Source organism: Eufriesea mexicana, unplaced genomic scaffold (assembly GCF_001483705.2).
Source record: "Eufriesea mexicana isolate 0111107269 unplaced genomic scaffold, ASM148370v2 scaffold8839, whole genome shotgun sequence".
Taxonomy (NCBI): Eukaryota; Metazoa; Arthropoda; class Insecta; order Hymenoptera; family Apidae; genus Eufriesea; species Eufriesea mexicana.
In genome coordinates this window covers 230530-245731 of record NW_016916568.1, presented here as the reverse complement: position 1 = coordinate 245731, position 15202 = coordinate 230530, and the positions used below count along the sequence as shown (strand labels likewise).

At 31.5% G+C, this 15202-nt stretch overlaps 1 protein-coding gene across 8 annotated transcripts in view; it reads right to left on the bottom strand.

Annotated features, from left to right (window-relative positions):
• Positions 1–2610: 2610 nt before the first annotated feature.
• The window catches only part of Arms (Ankyrin repeat-rich membrane spanning), a 36449-nt gene continuing 23857 nt past the window's right edge, over positions 2611–15202 (bottom strand). For 6 of the 8 annotated variants that reach the window (XM_017907734.1, XM_017907736.1, XM_017907732.1 and 3 more), the window contains 20 exons: positions 11199–11330; positions 10730–10828; positions 10556–10654; positions 10184–10381; positions 9919–10017; positions 9438–9734; positions 8892–9267; positions 8602–8766; positions 8303–8510; positions 7806–8228; positions 7492–7714; positions 7227–7406; positions 6689–7148; positions 6441–6606; positions 5893–6367; positions 5627–5800; positions 5412–5559; positions 5218–5339; positions 4854–4968; positions 2611–3494 (listed from right to left, as the gene is read on the bottom strand). In XM_017907734.1, coding sequence (XP_017763223.1) covers positions 2731–3494; positions 4854–4968; positions 5218–5339; positions 5412–5559; positions 5627–5800; positions 5893–6367; positions 6441–6606; positions 6689–7148; positions 7227–7406; positions 7492–7714; positions 7806–8228; positions 8303–8510; positions 8602–8766; positions 8892–9267; positions 9438–9734; positions 9919–10017; positions 10184–10381; positions 10556–10654; positions 10730–10828; positions 11199–11309 — 4902 coding nt within the window. In that variant the 5' untranslated portion in view covers positions 11310–11330 and the 3' untranslated portion in view covers positions 2611–2730. Of the gene's footprint in view, positions 3495–4760; positions 4969–5217; positions 5340–5411; positions 5560–5626; positions 5801–5892; positions 6368–6440; positions 6607–6688; positions 7149–7226; positions 7407–7491; positions 7715–7805; positions 8229–8302; positions 8511–8601; positions 8767–8891; positions 9268–9437; positions 9735–9918; positions 10018–10183; positions 10382–10555; positions 10655–10729; positions 10829–11198; positions 11331–12656; positions 12698–14953 lie in introns of those variants that run through there. The other 2 variants (XM_017907738.1, XM_017907737.1) reach the window with 2 other exon arrangements.

The following is a 15202-nucleotide window of genomic DNA, read 5'->3' as shown; positions in this document are numbered from 1 at the left end:
AGTATTAAATAATCAACGAAACATATGAAAAATAGTGATTAATACTTTTTTAACAGAAAATAATATACTTTACGAATTGGTCTTCCTTAAGATATATATTGACTTACTTAAAGTGCCTATAAGAATACAGTACACATATAGGAAAAGAAGTAATACAGTACTGTCAAAATATAATTTAGAATATATCAGTAGGACCAGTCAGCATTTATATTTTTTCGCAAATTACAAATAATTTGCATTTGTGTAAGTATTTAATTTTATTTAATTTCAGTTCATGTATTTTATTTTAAAAATTATATTCGTAAATTATACGAGTTTCTTAAAAAATCAAAAATTGTAGATTGTATAAATATGGTTTCTAATTGAAAATTATTTTTTCACGTGATATATGTTTTATATAAGATTGACAATTTTAAATTATATAGGAAAATTTCATGAGTGCAGAAAATATATCAATTGGTAACTTTAATATTACCTTTCAATACTTATAAGTACTTATTTTATTAAAATGTTGTTTATATTTTTATCTTTTCTTTCTTTTTCGTTTTTTTAAATAATATATGTTTTATTTTAATTCATTATTAATTCAGTTCTGTCATGTAAATTATTTGTGTGTTCTATGTTTATTGTTACATAATAGTTAGTTTTTACAAAGAATTAAGTGTCCTTGCACCTTATTATACAAGAAGAACACATACAGTTTAAAAAACAATAATGTATGGTGCTAAACTAAACTAGCCTACTAAATATGAAAATTGTTAAATTGACTTATTTTTCACATTCATCGCCCAATTGTATATTTATACGTAATTAGAGAAATTTTATATATTGTTTAAAATTTGCAATGAAGTCCGAGTACCTAAATGATAGCTTATCTAGAGGTATTTGAATACTGTTTAAGTAGTCTTTTCTACTTGCCATAGTGCCTTTTATGACAATGAAAAAGGGAAATGATCTTAGTGAAATTTATGCTCATGCCTATCAACTTATATTTTGTTTACTATAAAATTTTTTATTGTTGAAAATACCTTTAACTACGAACATATGTACATTGTTATTGATATAATAAGTTTACAGAAGATTATCTTTTTATTGATCACCTTTTATCAGATTTTATCAGAATTTACTTCACTTTCTATAGAAAAGATATACAATTTATATCTATGTATCTATATCTATGGTATTTTATTTTTATTGTATCATGTAAACATATTGTACGTCATAATGTTTTCTTCCTTCTAGTTTTTATTGTTTTTGTAGTTATAGTATTTGTAACTAAAATATCAGTATTTTATAAAATTTATTTCTTTTAAATATGCAATACAATGAACTAAAAATATTTAATTTTGAAAGAAAAATAGTATATGTGTTTTTAGCATGAAAGGAACAATCTATGACTAGATTAACAATAGATACTATTTTATACTTCAAGTTTATTGTATTACGAAATTTATTATATGTAATGCATTTAAATGATAGTTATAAAACATATTTCTCAGAATATAAGTTATGAAAAAAAGAACTCATTTCGACGAATTACATAAAAGGCTGTTCAAGTACTTATTGTATTCCACGTATGAGCATTTACGAAAGTAGAATAAGGCGTTGTTCGATGTTCTATGTTTTTTGCTTTGTAATAAAAAAGTATTATTAAAAAATTGCATTATAAATTCCTCAAAGATATATTTATTCACTGTCCGATGTATTTTATAAACTAAGCATTGAGATATATTGAAAATAACATTTGTTTATAACTTTGCAAAAGCAAATTATACAATAAAAATTCATAAGGATTTTCACGGCATAATTAATGTTTAGTAAACATTTATATCAAAATTTATAGTCAAAATTTAAGTACTCGCATAATACAAAATTAAGATATACATTATCATTCAATGACAGTTTTGATAGTCATTTAGAAATTTAATAATGATAATTAATGTTTTATTATCTGGCTTTGAAGATCTACTTTATTACTTCACGTTACGTGCGTATTAATGAAAGCATGGAAAGACAGGAAATCTGTATTTTATCAACACGAATAATTGTCATAAAATGTTGTTAACTGTATATAAATTGTAAAAATCAGCAATATCTACCATGACATATTTGACAATTAATCTTAATGAATAAAATTAATACCATTCGATATAAACCAAACAGAATTTGTTACATATAATTTCTTTTTTTTTTTTTATCAACAATGTGTTAAAATATGTTACGTTTATTTATGTATTTTACATTTCATTACTGCTTTCGTGAATTGATTTATAAATTAATCTTTCAGTATGTTTACAGTAAGATAAAAGAAACGTTTTTTTACGTTACTGTCAGTTCCGTTTTTAAGAAACTATTAATTATTTATTACTCTTTCGTCATTAAATGCTTTAAAATTATTACTGAGGAATGTTATACCATAGAGATCAAAAATATCTTTTGTAAAAATGAACTCAAACATATTGTACATATGTCGTACAAAGGCATTCTCTACTTTCTTTCAGCATCATCTAATATTATTCTGTGTGATGCATGAACACCTTCGAACGCTTTATCTAAGTAATTTAATATCTTCTATTTATTATGTACAGAGTGAAGATTTCAATCGCTGCTTTGACTACTTTTTAAAATATATATCACAAACTTCGATTTAAGTACCATTTTACTTAAAGTTTTTTAATATATATTATTGCATGTCAGCGAGATTTGCTAACAATTGTTCAGTAGATGGTATCAAACAGGTGTTTCAGGGTTGTCCCATTCTTCAGTGTCTTGTTGTGATAGAAATTGCACATGCGAAGACTCATGCACCATTAAACTAACCGTGTCTGTATAATCAACAACATCAATGGATCGTTCTCCATCACGCGGTAAACTTTTATTTGAAGAAATTGAGCTACTGTTTTCCTCACTACTGTCGTATTTAAACACGCTATCAGATTGTGAATGAATTGGGGTAGATAATTCAGAAACTAACGGTGTAGATTCATCCTCGCTTTCTCCTGGAACTGGCGAAGAAGGTAAAGTGCCCATTAAACGATCTTTCAATTTACTTAATTTTTCTAGGCTAGAGTTTGGAACAGGGACTGATAGAACTATTTCATCGTTTAATGTTGATGTTGAGCGGCGTTTCTTCATAGGCGTAGAGATAGTTGATTTCATAGGTATATTATTGGCTACATAATTTTCATCTGTTGACTTGGATCTGAAGGCAGGTCTGGGAGAAGACGGAGGAGACACAAAGAGCGATGCCGGTCTACTACCAGTGGAATTGCCTGCACTTTTTTTTAAATCTTTACGTCCGAACGAACATGCTGATCTAGTGCTTAGCTGAGATGTAATACTACGTTGCGAATTTGTACGTTGAAGATGAACTGTGGATTCAAATGAGCTGTCATCTGACGTTTCAGGCTCATCATTTACTGGTACCCAATGCAGAAGTGGATTAGATTGAAGTATCACATAATCTGTATCTTGAGGAGCCGTCGACATAGATCCTAAAACAAATCTTTATGTTATCCAGTTTTTCATTTTCATTATTGCAAAATGCATTAAATATAAGCAAAATGTTTATTCGTTAAGAACTGTATAATAAAGCATTTAATATTATAAACAAGGATTCCTAAATGAAATACGATTACTAAATTTTTTTTATTTAATGAAATGATTTAATTGTTCGTAATATTGTTGCGATTTTTAATAAAAATATAAAATGAAAATATGTATACCCATTAAGCTTATAGATCTAAACTATGAAAGATAATATCATTTTAAGTTTCCAAAAGAGTTTTATTGCCATTCGCACTTATAATATAATTATTCAACAATTTAAGTAAAATAATTGTACATACAGTACAAAAGAAAACACGAATAAAGGAGAAAATATAACTATAACATTTAATTTGGTATATAAAATGTTTTCATGTAGAAGCTTATCTTTCTAAATATTCAAGATCTATTAGCATAAACATCCCAAAAAGAAATATATTCGTCCAACATTAATGAGAGTAAGAACTTATTATCACAGTTTGTTTTACAAATGTTCATTATGAAAAATACAGTATTTTTAAGTATATTGTGAATCTACAATTAATAGTACAATGACCAATTAAGCATTAGCATCAAATTATTTATGACAGGAATACGAAAAATATATCTTTTATAATTTTAGGAATACAAAATGACACAATATTTGTTTTCGCAAACTACATCATTAGTTAATGTACCAAATCACTATACGAAAATGATATCTGTATGATATGGTAACGCATACATCCAAATCACTACTATAATAGTATTATATGTTACAATGAATGATGTTTTTCCCTATTTAACAAATATTCATTTTATATTTTTTATTAATAGTAATAATACAGTCTCTCGTAAGACGTTGGCACATTTTAAAAAATTTGACATATTTAGAGGCAAGATTAGGATAAAGGTGGTAATAAATCCTTTAATCTCTATCACATGTATTGTACTTAAAATATGTATGTTTATAAATAAATTAAATTTTTATTGACTGTTTGTTGCATGTAGGTACCTATCAATTGCTAATACTGCTACGATTTTATCTACGAACATGTGTAGTAAGAAACATCTAAGCAACAGTTATATTGACCAGAAGAAAATCGAAACATTACAAGTGATGGATTTTATACACCCATCTTCGAATACTATGTGGTCATATCGGTGCTGTACGCGCACGATACATGATCGAATTGTACACCTATATCCCATTTAAATTCATTAAAAATTTGTACTGTATTCTAATACGGTGTCACGCTTTTGGTCTGGCTGCGGTGGTTCTTGAACTATAACCAGAGGCAGTGAAAGTGGTAGGGAAGAGGGCTCACCTGAGAGTGAGTCTGATGGTACCACTGTAGAAGATGGTACATCTAATACATCTTCGCATGCTTCTTCATTTAAAGTTTGCAGTGCTCCACATATCATCTGTTCTTCTAAAGTTACCTGGAAGATGAGTTAATTACTTAATTTTCAACCACATTTGATATATTAATATTAAATTTTTAGATTTGTTTTACATTAATTATTTATACTTTTCGTTAAAGAATTAACACAAAATGTTAAATACAATTTTGCTTACCTGGAACTAGAACCAAGCACGATTGTAATGAGAATTATACTTTATTAATTAATTAATCGTTAGAATACATATATTTACATGAGTTTACTCATACATAATTTAAAGAAGCTTACTTGTTTTTCCATAATAGATTGTTTCGTTTGATCTCGTCTTGAAGGACCATCGGTTCTTGATGTTCCTTTTTCTTTTTCAACATGCGTTGGTACGCGTATCGAAGTACTTTGCAAAGCATGATCTGTAATTGAATAATAATAAAAAAATAATTTTATAATACATTCTCATTTATTTAGACCGTTTTTAAGTGTACCTTTTCGTTGAATTTGTTCTGATCCTACAGTGAAGCGAACACTTCGTGAGCCTTCTTCATGCGTACTAAACGATGAAACTTCTAATTCTCTAAGTGATACAATCACCATACGGAATAATTCCCAATCTCCAAAAGCCATTTTAAGAACCTGCAAATACAAAATATTATTATTAATTTTATAATGCATCTTTTAACGTCACAGATGTAAAACTTACTTTTTTCAGCTCCTGTAATTCACAATGTAATAAAACTCTACCATTAATGTTATTCTCCTTAATCACTTGTTTGTACTGTGGTGCTTGATTGGGATTTATACTTTCGATCCTATCAATAAGATCGCAAATTCCGTTTACTGTTAAAGACGAAAGTCTTATCTCCAAAATGTCGGACTAAAAAACAATAAAGAAAATAAAAAGAAAAGTATAAAATTATTATATTAAAAGTAATAATGGTACTAATTTTTTAATATTATAATATATACCGGTAAAGTTGTAGTTGCAGAAAGTGGTTTAACCGCCGATTCCATTGGAGGTATTTGCACCCATGGTGGTGTCTGCCAATCAAATGTCGGCTGTATACAAGGCTGCAACCATGATGGCGTTGATGGTACCGGTACATGTCCTTGTAAACTTGGTGTTTTAACAAGTTTCATTGTTCGACTTGTTAAACTACTTCTATTTACATTCCAAGGTTCATGATTATTACTGTGTATAGTCCAAGGACTATATTGTTTATATGGACCAAGTCCTGTCTCTTCTTCCATACTCTGTTGCTCCTCTTTTATTTTCTTTTTAATATAAGGATCGAGATTTATTGTAAATGGCAAAAATATTTTCATATCACTAACAAGTAAACTGGAACGATGAAATGTCAGAAAAATATCCAGTTTACGTTCATCTCTATCCATTTCTAACAAAGGCTGAACTTCTTTAAGTACCGGAATTTGAGGTCGTATTCTAATAATTTGAACAGAAGTATTAAATATAAATTAACAAATGGAAATATGCAATTTATTTAAAGGTAACGTACTTATCATAAAGACTTTTTAACGACGTAGAATCATCTAAACTATCTTCATACATATCATAATGAAGAATTAACCAGGACGTTCTAAATGGCCATTGTTCGGTGATATTGATCCAACTCGCTAAATGATACCAGTTGAAATCAATTTGGAATGCTTTTAACAACCTCCCTAACAAGAGAGATATAATATATTATAAATAAATACGGCACATAAAAATATATGTCTTCGAGAACAATTATTTTTTTATTACCAGTGACATAAACGACGTTCATTAATCTTCTCATGCTACGAGGATTCACGTCGCTAAAGTAATCGTCAGTGAGAAGCATTTTATTAAGATCCTGAGCACCACCCAATCGATTCAAATTACTACCGATACTACTGGCGATTGACTCGCTTAATCGTAATTTTCTACTGCCTTTCCTACTTTGTGGTTTTAATTTTTCGTTGCTGTTCATTATACCGGATTCTGTGCTAAGTCTTCTATTAGAAACAGAATGATGCATCGTACTAGTGGCGGTGTAATTAACACTTTCCTCGGCTTCGGTCCACGCAGTTTTTCTACTATGTTGGGCAGTTTGTTGAGCAACTTTTACTTTCCGTAAACCACTGTTTTGTAAATAAAATGGAAGATGTACCATATTACGTAAATAATCATGACCACCAATATTAGACTCTGTAAATAATCTCCTACTATTGATTTCCACTGCCTAGATGTAAGGAAGAAAATTTGATATCATTGAAAAAATCAATTCATGCATATCCCATACATTTTCTTGGTCATTTACCTTGGCAATAATATGTGGATCAATTGCTAATATAACAACAAATGGATATCCATTATCACTGAATAGTGCTTGTATAGCATCCAAAACTAATAACACTTTATCTTGTTCACAACTATCCAGACCATCCACAATTATTACTAATCTGCTTTGTTGCGCCATAAAACTATCTAGGCATTTAACCTGTGTTATTTTTTATAAAAATTTTGTTAAGTACTAGCATGTTACATTTGGGAAAAATGCATTATTCAATTAATATATTATATACCATCTCCGTCATTAAACTGACTTCGCTTCTTAGCGTTTGTATAAAACCTTCGCTTTTTAAAGTCTCTAACTTAGAAATGCTGCGTTGCAAATGCCGCCTTTGAGAGAAAACAACTGCTTGCAATGTTCGATTCCATGTATATAAGTTTGCTATTATACTAACAGCTAATATTAAGGCAACAGTTATCATAATAATGTGTGCCGTAACTCTTTCTATTGTTGGTCTACGACATTCAAAATCAAGAAAGTAAGTCATGAAAGTGTCTTTCTTGTTCTTTTTTTTCCTTGAATAATCAATCTTCACTGCATACTCACTCGCTGCTAGAAATGTCGATGAGGTAGATCGTAAGTACAGAGATTCCAACGAGTAAACTGCAAAAGCAGAATTCGAATATAACGATATATGGTAAACAACAAAGGTGTCTCCACTTCCACGTTGTCGTCGATTTATCCGGTTTTGGTTTGAATGCTCTATACAATCGCGTAGATAAAGAACCAAAATCATTCTCAATGGAGTCATAAAGAGATCCCACCATTTGTACCACAGCATTTTCTCCGGCAGCAGTTGTTCCGACTCGAGTCTGGTCAGTGAAATAGAATTTTATTGGCTGAACAGTGACACCATCGTGAACCCGACCACCAGGAGGATGGCAAAAAATTACTTGCAATAGTAGCTTCAATGAATTTAATTTTGTAGTTAGAGCTACTGTAAAGCTGTATGGCCAATACCAATCGTATCTATGATTTAAATATTTAAAAATTAAACATTCTAAAAATATATGAAACATATATTTTTAAATTTGTAATTTTACCTTTTATTAGCATACCAAATAAGTATCAAAAAGGTGTATGTAATAATAATAAGACTTATGCCACATGCAAGACCAATGACCCATGATTGAAGGGCAAGACCTATTGTAATACCCACTAATAAGGATACGTGAGTTACTACTACGAATAGTAAGAAAGAAAATTGGAATACAGGATCTATCCATTGACGAGCAAAATTTTTCATTTCCTCTGAAAAAATTAGTACAAGCATACAAATATGTTATACAATTTTCAATTTTAATTTTCAATCTAATTACTTGTTAATCATAGTAAATATTACCTCTTAACTTATTTAACAAAAACGATTTTCCTGAACCCCACTTTGCGTAAAGGCCAACAGTTATAGGCGTTGAAAGTGATGGTTCACTAAGGATATCTGCTAACGCACTACTGTACAGGTCGTACCCAAGCATATTTTCATTATCTTCGTTAGTATTGAGACGTCCTAAAATAAACATCATTATTTCAGTAAATGAAAAGAAAAATGATACATTTTTAAATAAATAGGCTTATTTTATATATATAATTTGTTTTATTTACTTTAATTTAAATTATTAATTAACAACATACGTGCACCAAATATTTGTCCAAGAATTGTCTTTGGATGATTGATGTCGATATTATAAGGAGTCTCTCCTTGCCTGTTTGGACGGTAAAGTAGTTGACTATTTTTTGGATTTCTCAATAATATCTCGACAATAGCTTTTGATCTTGCTCGCATAGCTATGTGTAATACCGTGTCACCTTTTTTGTCAGTAGCTGATACTTTAGCTTTTTTGTCTAGTAACAATTGGACAATTTCGGCGTTTCGCGATCTAACTGCTCGTAATAACGGAGTGTCGCCGTCTTTTGTTGCAATTTCTAAATCTGGATTAGCATTTAATAATAACTTCAGTATTGGTATATTGCCTTTTTCAACTGCTATGTAGGTTGCAGTTTTTTTGTCCTAAAATATTCACAAAATTTAAATGGTTATTCCAACATGCTGATTAAAATACATTATTAAAAATTATCAAGTAATGTTGAATGCAAAGAAAAATAAAATATTTTGCATTTAAATAATTATATTCGTATAAAAATTGAATGCATCAAGTAATATATAATTAACGTTTTTACCTTGCCGGCTATGTCGACATCAGCATACTTTTTTAATAGAGATTCAACTACTCCTCTATGACCGCCTTTTACGGCATGAATTAAATTCGTATCACCAGCTCTATCTTGGATGTTTACATAAGCACCAGCGTTCAAAAGTGCATTTGCTATTTCATGATGTCCTTCTCGACAGGCTATTGCCAGGGCAGTGCAACCATCTTTATCTAGCGCATTCACATTTGGTTTGTGCTCCAAAAGAAGTAGTACTACATCCACATGGTTTCCAAGAGTGGCAACGAGAAGAGCTGTCCATGAATACTAAATATAAAGTTTTATTTTATAGAATTTTTAGTTTCTTAATAAATTAGATTTAAAATTCATTGATTATTTTACTGACTGTAATTAGTAAGTATCTCTGAATTATATATTTTTGTAATTTTATTTCTAAAGCGAATTATCCTTTATTAATTCAGTTACATGAATATTAGAAGTGAAATCTTACCATGCCAGCAGTATCAACATTAGCACCAGCTTGTAAAAGATTATCTACAATTTCTACGTGACCTTTGCGTGACGCCCACACCAATGCTGTTGTACCATACTAAAAATTGGTAAACTATATTTACAAATATTTGTCTAACAACATATTTGTCTAAAACATGCAGAAATAAAACGATATATTTTATAGCATCCATTTTTTATGTCTTCAATTAATTTTCTATGAAATACATCGTACATAGGCTTTCAAGGTACCAAAAATAAGTTACCTTATCGCCGACATTGACTTTTGCACCATGAGCAATAAGATCCTTTACAATGTCAGGGTAACCCCTGCCTGCGGCCCATAGCAATGAAGATATATGAAAATTTCCATGTGCATTGACGTCGGCTCCTCGTGCTAATAACATCGTCACCGTCGGCGACCTACCCTTGTACGTTGCCCACATAAGTGCTGTCCACCCTCCCTAAAAATACATTTTCCCTGCTTACCAACTGCACGCTTTTCTTATAATTGTCAATAATTTCATTTACAAAAAAATGAAACATTATAACATCATAAAATACAAAACCACAGGAAACAATTTATTTTTGATATAGAGGAATTTGTTATGCTTAGAAACCAAATTGAAAGACCATACCATATCTCTGTGCTCCAAATCGGCGCCATGCTCGAGTAATTCAAGGCACACATCCGTGTAGCCTTCCTTAGCAGCGCAAAGCAACGCCGTCCAATTATCCTGAGGAGATTGAATTGATGTACGATTAGAGAAAAAAAGAAAAAGAAACGTATAAAATATAATGACAGTACTAACCCCATCTTCTGCATTAACATCCGCTCCATGATTGATGAGCTCTCGCACAAAATGTATTTTCCCCTTAGTTGCTGCAAGGATGATGGCTGTGCTACCATTCTAAAACAAGAATAATAAAATCAACCATCTAAAAATATAATTGTAGAGAAATTAGTTCGAACATTATCAAAGCTAAGATTATGAATTAGAACCGGAAATTTACAGGTCATGTTAAATTGCTTGCAAAAATAAGTAAAAAAAGAAAATAGGCACATTTATTTAAATGTATTTACCCGTGATTAGGAAAAAATTAAACTGTTTAAATGTGAAATAAATTGAATTTCGTTCATCTTTTTATAAAGAAGAAATTTAAAATTAAGTCAAACCAATTAGATATGTATCCAGGACCATTTTTAATCTTTCCTTGGCCAAACTACCAAAAGGCTAACTATTTTTACCCAAATTTGAGTGGTTATTTTACTAACGTTACCTCGTCTCGGTCATCGATCTGTACTCGTTTGTTTTCGAGGAAGTTTTGGAGACCAGCGAGATTATCATCTGTGATATAGCTGGCGAGAGATCGGTAGCAGAGCGATACCATCGAGTCAGTCCGGTGCAAGGTCTGCGGAGAAAAATAAGCAAAATTAAAACGGGCAAGCGACAATTCTGAACTGAGTTATCACGTTCGTGTTCTCCAATCGAAAGCCGCAGCGAAGCGAATTAATTGCTGTGTAAGTAGAGGCACAGTCTGCGAAAGTCATCGACGCGCCGATTTAAGGCGAATTTAATACCAATAATTAAATTACATAATTTAATGTCGTATTTTATAGATGATCAATATTCGGCCACTCTCCATTTTTATACGTATCTATATATAAATCTTAGTCTGCTCTGATTTTGAAATATTTTAAAATATTTTGAAATTCGAAGTATGATAGGCTTTGATGAACTTGAATCGCGATAATTGCTGCTGGAACCGTGCAAGATATCGAAACATTTAGCACTCGACACGGGACCGAATGCTAAGTAATAGTTTACACGGTAAAATTTAACATCATTCTTTGGGAAGCAAATAAAAGTAATGGCATGTACAAATCAATTATCGGATAAAGATCCATCCAGGTAACAATACTTGAAATCCCTATCAGAAACAAAATTTTATATATATTTTGATATACAAGCAATACATAATAACCGTAGAGAAAAAATATGATTTCGATATTTCGTCTTTAAGAGAGAAACAATTCTTACATAATATAAATAATTAAGATTTTTATTTACTTTTATAATTAAACTTATATTTCAACCAGTCTCATAATCGCTAACTTTTCAAGAGAATTGTGTCTTTAGATCTAACAGGTTATTTCGAATTGTATCGTATTAAGATATTCCATTTTACTTATTATAGAATGCAACAGCAGAGTCAGAAAATCAATAAAGCTAGATCTATCCACGCGATATATACACGTGAATATTTTAATTGAGCATTTTTCAAGCTAGTAAGGCTGATTTTTATTCGCAGCAAAAATCGTGAAATACTTTCATGTTTTTCAACTAATGGAAACACGTAGGCTGTGGCTGTAAGTAATTTTCGCAGAACCGAGGAACACCAGTACGCAGAGCTTGTACATATTTAAAAGGAGCACAATAGAATATGGGTCAACGATAAAGAATGAATCAGAGCCGAGGGAAACGTTGATTGAAAGGCAAATAAAGAGGGTAAGATACAAAGGAACCTTAGGTATCGTTGCACAATTTCGGTACACTAGTTTTCGCAGAGAGGTCCAAAAAAAGGAGAAGCAAGAAAGAAAAGGAAAAGATATAAAAATAAGCAAATTGTTATATAAAAGGGCAAATCCATTAAATTCGCTTAAATGAATAATTAAGCGAATCAGTTGGATATTTGTTTAATAATTGGATTTTTAAGTAGTAAAACGAAGCAGACTACCTTTTTATGAATAATTAGCACTGTCTCACAAGGGGAACATGGTGTGACAAATTTCAGTCTTGTTTATAAAGTTGTTAAACATATTATTAACACGTCACTAAAACGAATTAACATTTCAAGCTTCGATTACACCTTTCACACGTTCTTCGACAGTTTTCTTCTTCGAAAACTCATCCACGTTAATTATCTTCTCACAACAAGCATATTAAGATTTAGACGAATCTATTTTAAATTTTATTTTAATATTGCACGGATGAAAAATTATTTTTAACAGAAAAATTTTTATTTTCTCTTTTTAAAATTTTTCAATATAAGGAAAAATCGTCTTTAATTTAAAATTACAAATTTTAAATGCAAAGATAAAATTTTATCTTTCGTTACAATTTAATTTTATGTATGATATCAAACATCGATGAAATCCCTTGGCAAAGTTTTGAGTAGAACGTGTCAAAATTGCTTCGCGCAGAACGGCGAAAAGTTCTCGAAAATAATAATACAAATATTAAGCTGAACGTTAATGGCAATTTAGTAAAAATTACGCACAAGTAAATTTTCACTCGCACACGGGTTTGATTCGTCCATGCGAGTCACCGCGATCGTTGAAACGCAGACATAACTGGATCCTGATAGAACCTATTCTGATAAAACACCCTGACGTGTGTTTTGCATCACGTGCTCGATGCAATTCCGCTTACTCGCGAATGAATGTGATATCGCTATGAATATGAACCGGTGGGATCGATTTTAACCGAGTCCAACGAAATCTCATTACACAACGCATTTCGTAACTCTCATACCGTTGTGTCGAATACTTTTGTCCGTTAACGTTGCAAAGAAGATCGCCCTTTAAAGATCAATGAACCAGAATAATAATTTATATCGTCGAGGAAGAATTTTCTTTCTTTAATCGTTCAAAGAGCCTCGAGAAAATTTCAAGATACGTAACGATTACAATGTAATACTTTACGACAGCATTAAACTCTACTCTGACTTTTATCTAAATTGGTCAATAAATTAAGAGAGCACGGATAAGCAATGATCTTGCGAAATACCTAAAACTCGAATGCTCTTAAATCAGTAGCTAAGAAAGAGAATATTCGTAATCTACTAAAGCTAGATACAACAAAGACATTTCAACAGATAAAATGAGTCATACGTCGTAATTACATGACGATCAATTATCATTTTTCGTTGGTTCAAGACTCGTAAAGAAATTTATGTTCGTTGGTGCGCCAAAAGTTCGAAATAGAGCATGCCAAAAAATCCAAACAATGAATGCCAAATGTCTGAATGAACGATACAGGAAGTCTCGAAGACTCGTGACAGAGTTGAACGATTCAGAGATACGAAAAACTATTACCACGAATGATGATTAATGACCGCTGATCGTGACAATGTGCAAATATCCTTGCTCAGAAATTTACTACTTAGAACGGGTATCAATGACACTGGAATATGCAATAAATTATTTCAAACGAATGAGGAACATAAATCCGCTATATTAAGTACTTATAAGAATTATTTGGACATGAATTATCGAAATTTTCGTTCATTGTCAAAAACGTGATAAGAATTCTGATAATGAAAATACAAACGCGATCACTATAATACTTTTTCAGTCACTGCTCCATTCATTCTAACTTTTGGATGTACGAACTTTTAAAAGCGTTCGCTACATTTGCATTTACGTCGTTATTTTAAGATCGTTAAAAACATTTTGGCATTCCAACGAGTCCCCTTTCAATGAGAATCACTGAACTTCACGTCCAATTTCAGTGCAAATGAGGCAGCGTCGCGAGGATATTTAGGATGAAACACTTATTAACGTTTTATGCTTTCGGATCCTGTCTTTTTCAAAAAGAAATTCGATATTTGACTCGTTTTGTTCATTTTCGGGGCAAGTAGCCTTGCAAGCTTACCGGGGATCCAGCGATTCGTCGATAAATGCAAAGAAATGAAAAATAAAAGGGTACAAAATGAACGATTAATAAGATACAAGTGCATCTCGGCTGAAAAATCAAAATCAAATTAGTCGGGAGATTGGTTAGAGAATGAATAAGTTAGCTGTCTTACAAAAGACTTGGGGAGTGTGCATGATCTAAGTGAAACTACAATAAAAACGCTGGTAAAACATCACAAAGTCTCAACTCCCATCAGAAAGAGCACGATCAACGCCAAGAAATCTGAAACATCGGTTCTGAAAGGCTGCGATCGCTCGATCGTTTCGTTGTTAATTAGGCAAAAGCATTTCCCTCTGTCTCAGAGAAGAAGATTAAAAAATCACGCCAACGACTAACCGTTTGCGAATGCCTGCGAATTCCAAAGTTGAACTTGCGTCCAGATTCACCATCGGTGGCTGGCGCGGTGAACGTGAACGTGGGTACATGAAAATGCGGAAACACGTGGTGATGATGATGGTGATGGTGATGGTGATGAGAATGATGATGGCCGAGATCCTCCTCCGCCTCGTCCCAGCTCGTGGCTGGCTGCTGCGCAGGTATATGAAGCCGTAGAAATGGCAACTTTCGCTTGAGTCCACTCACTCC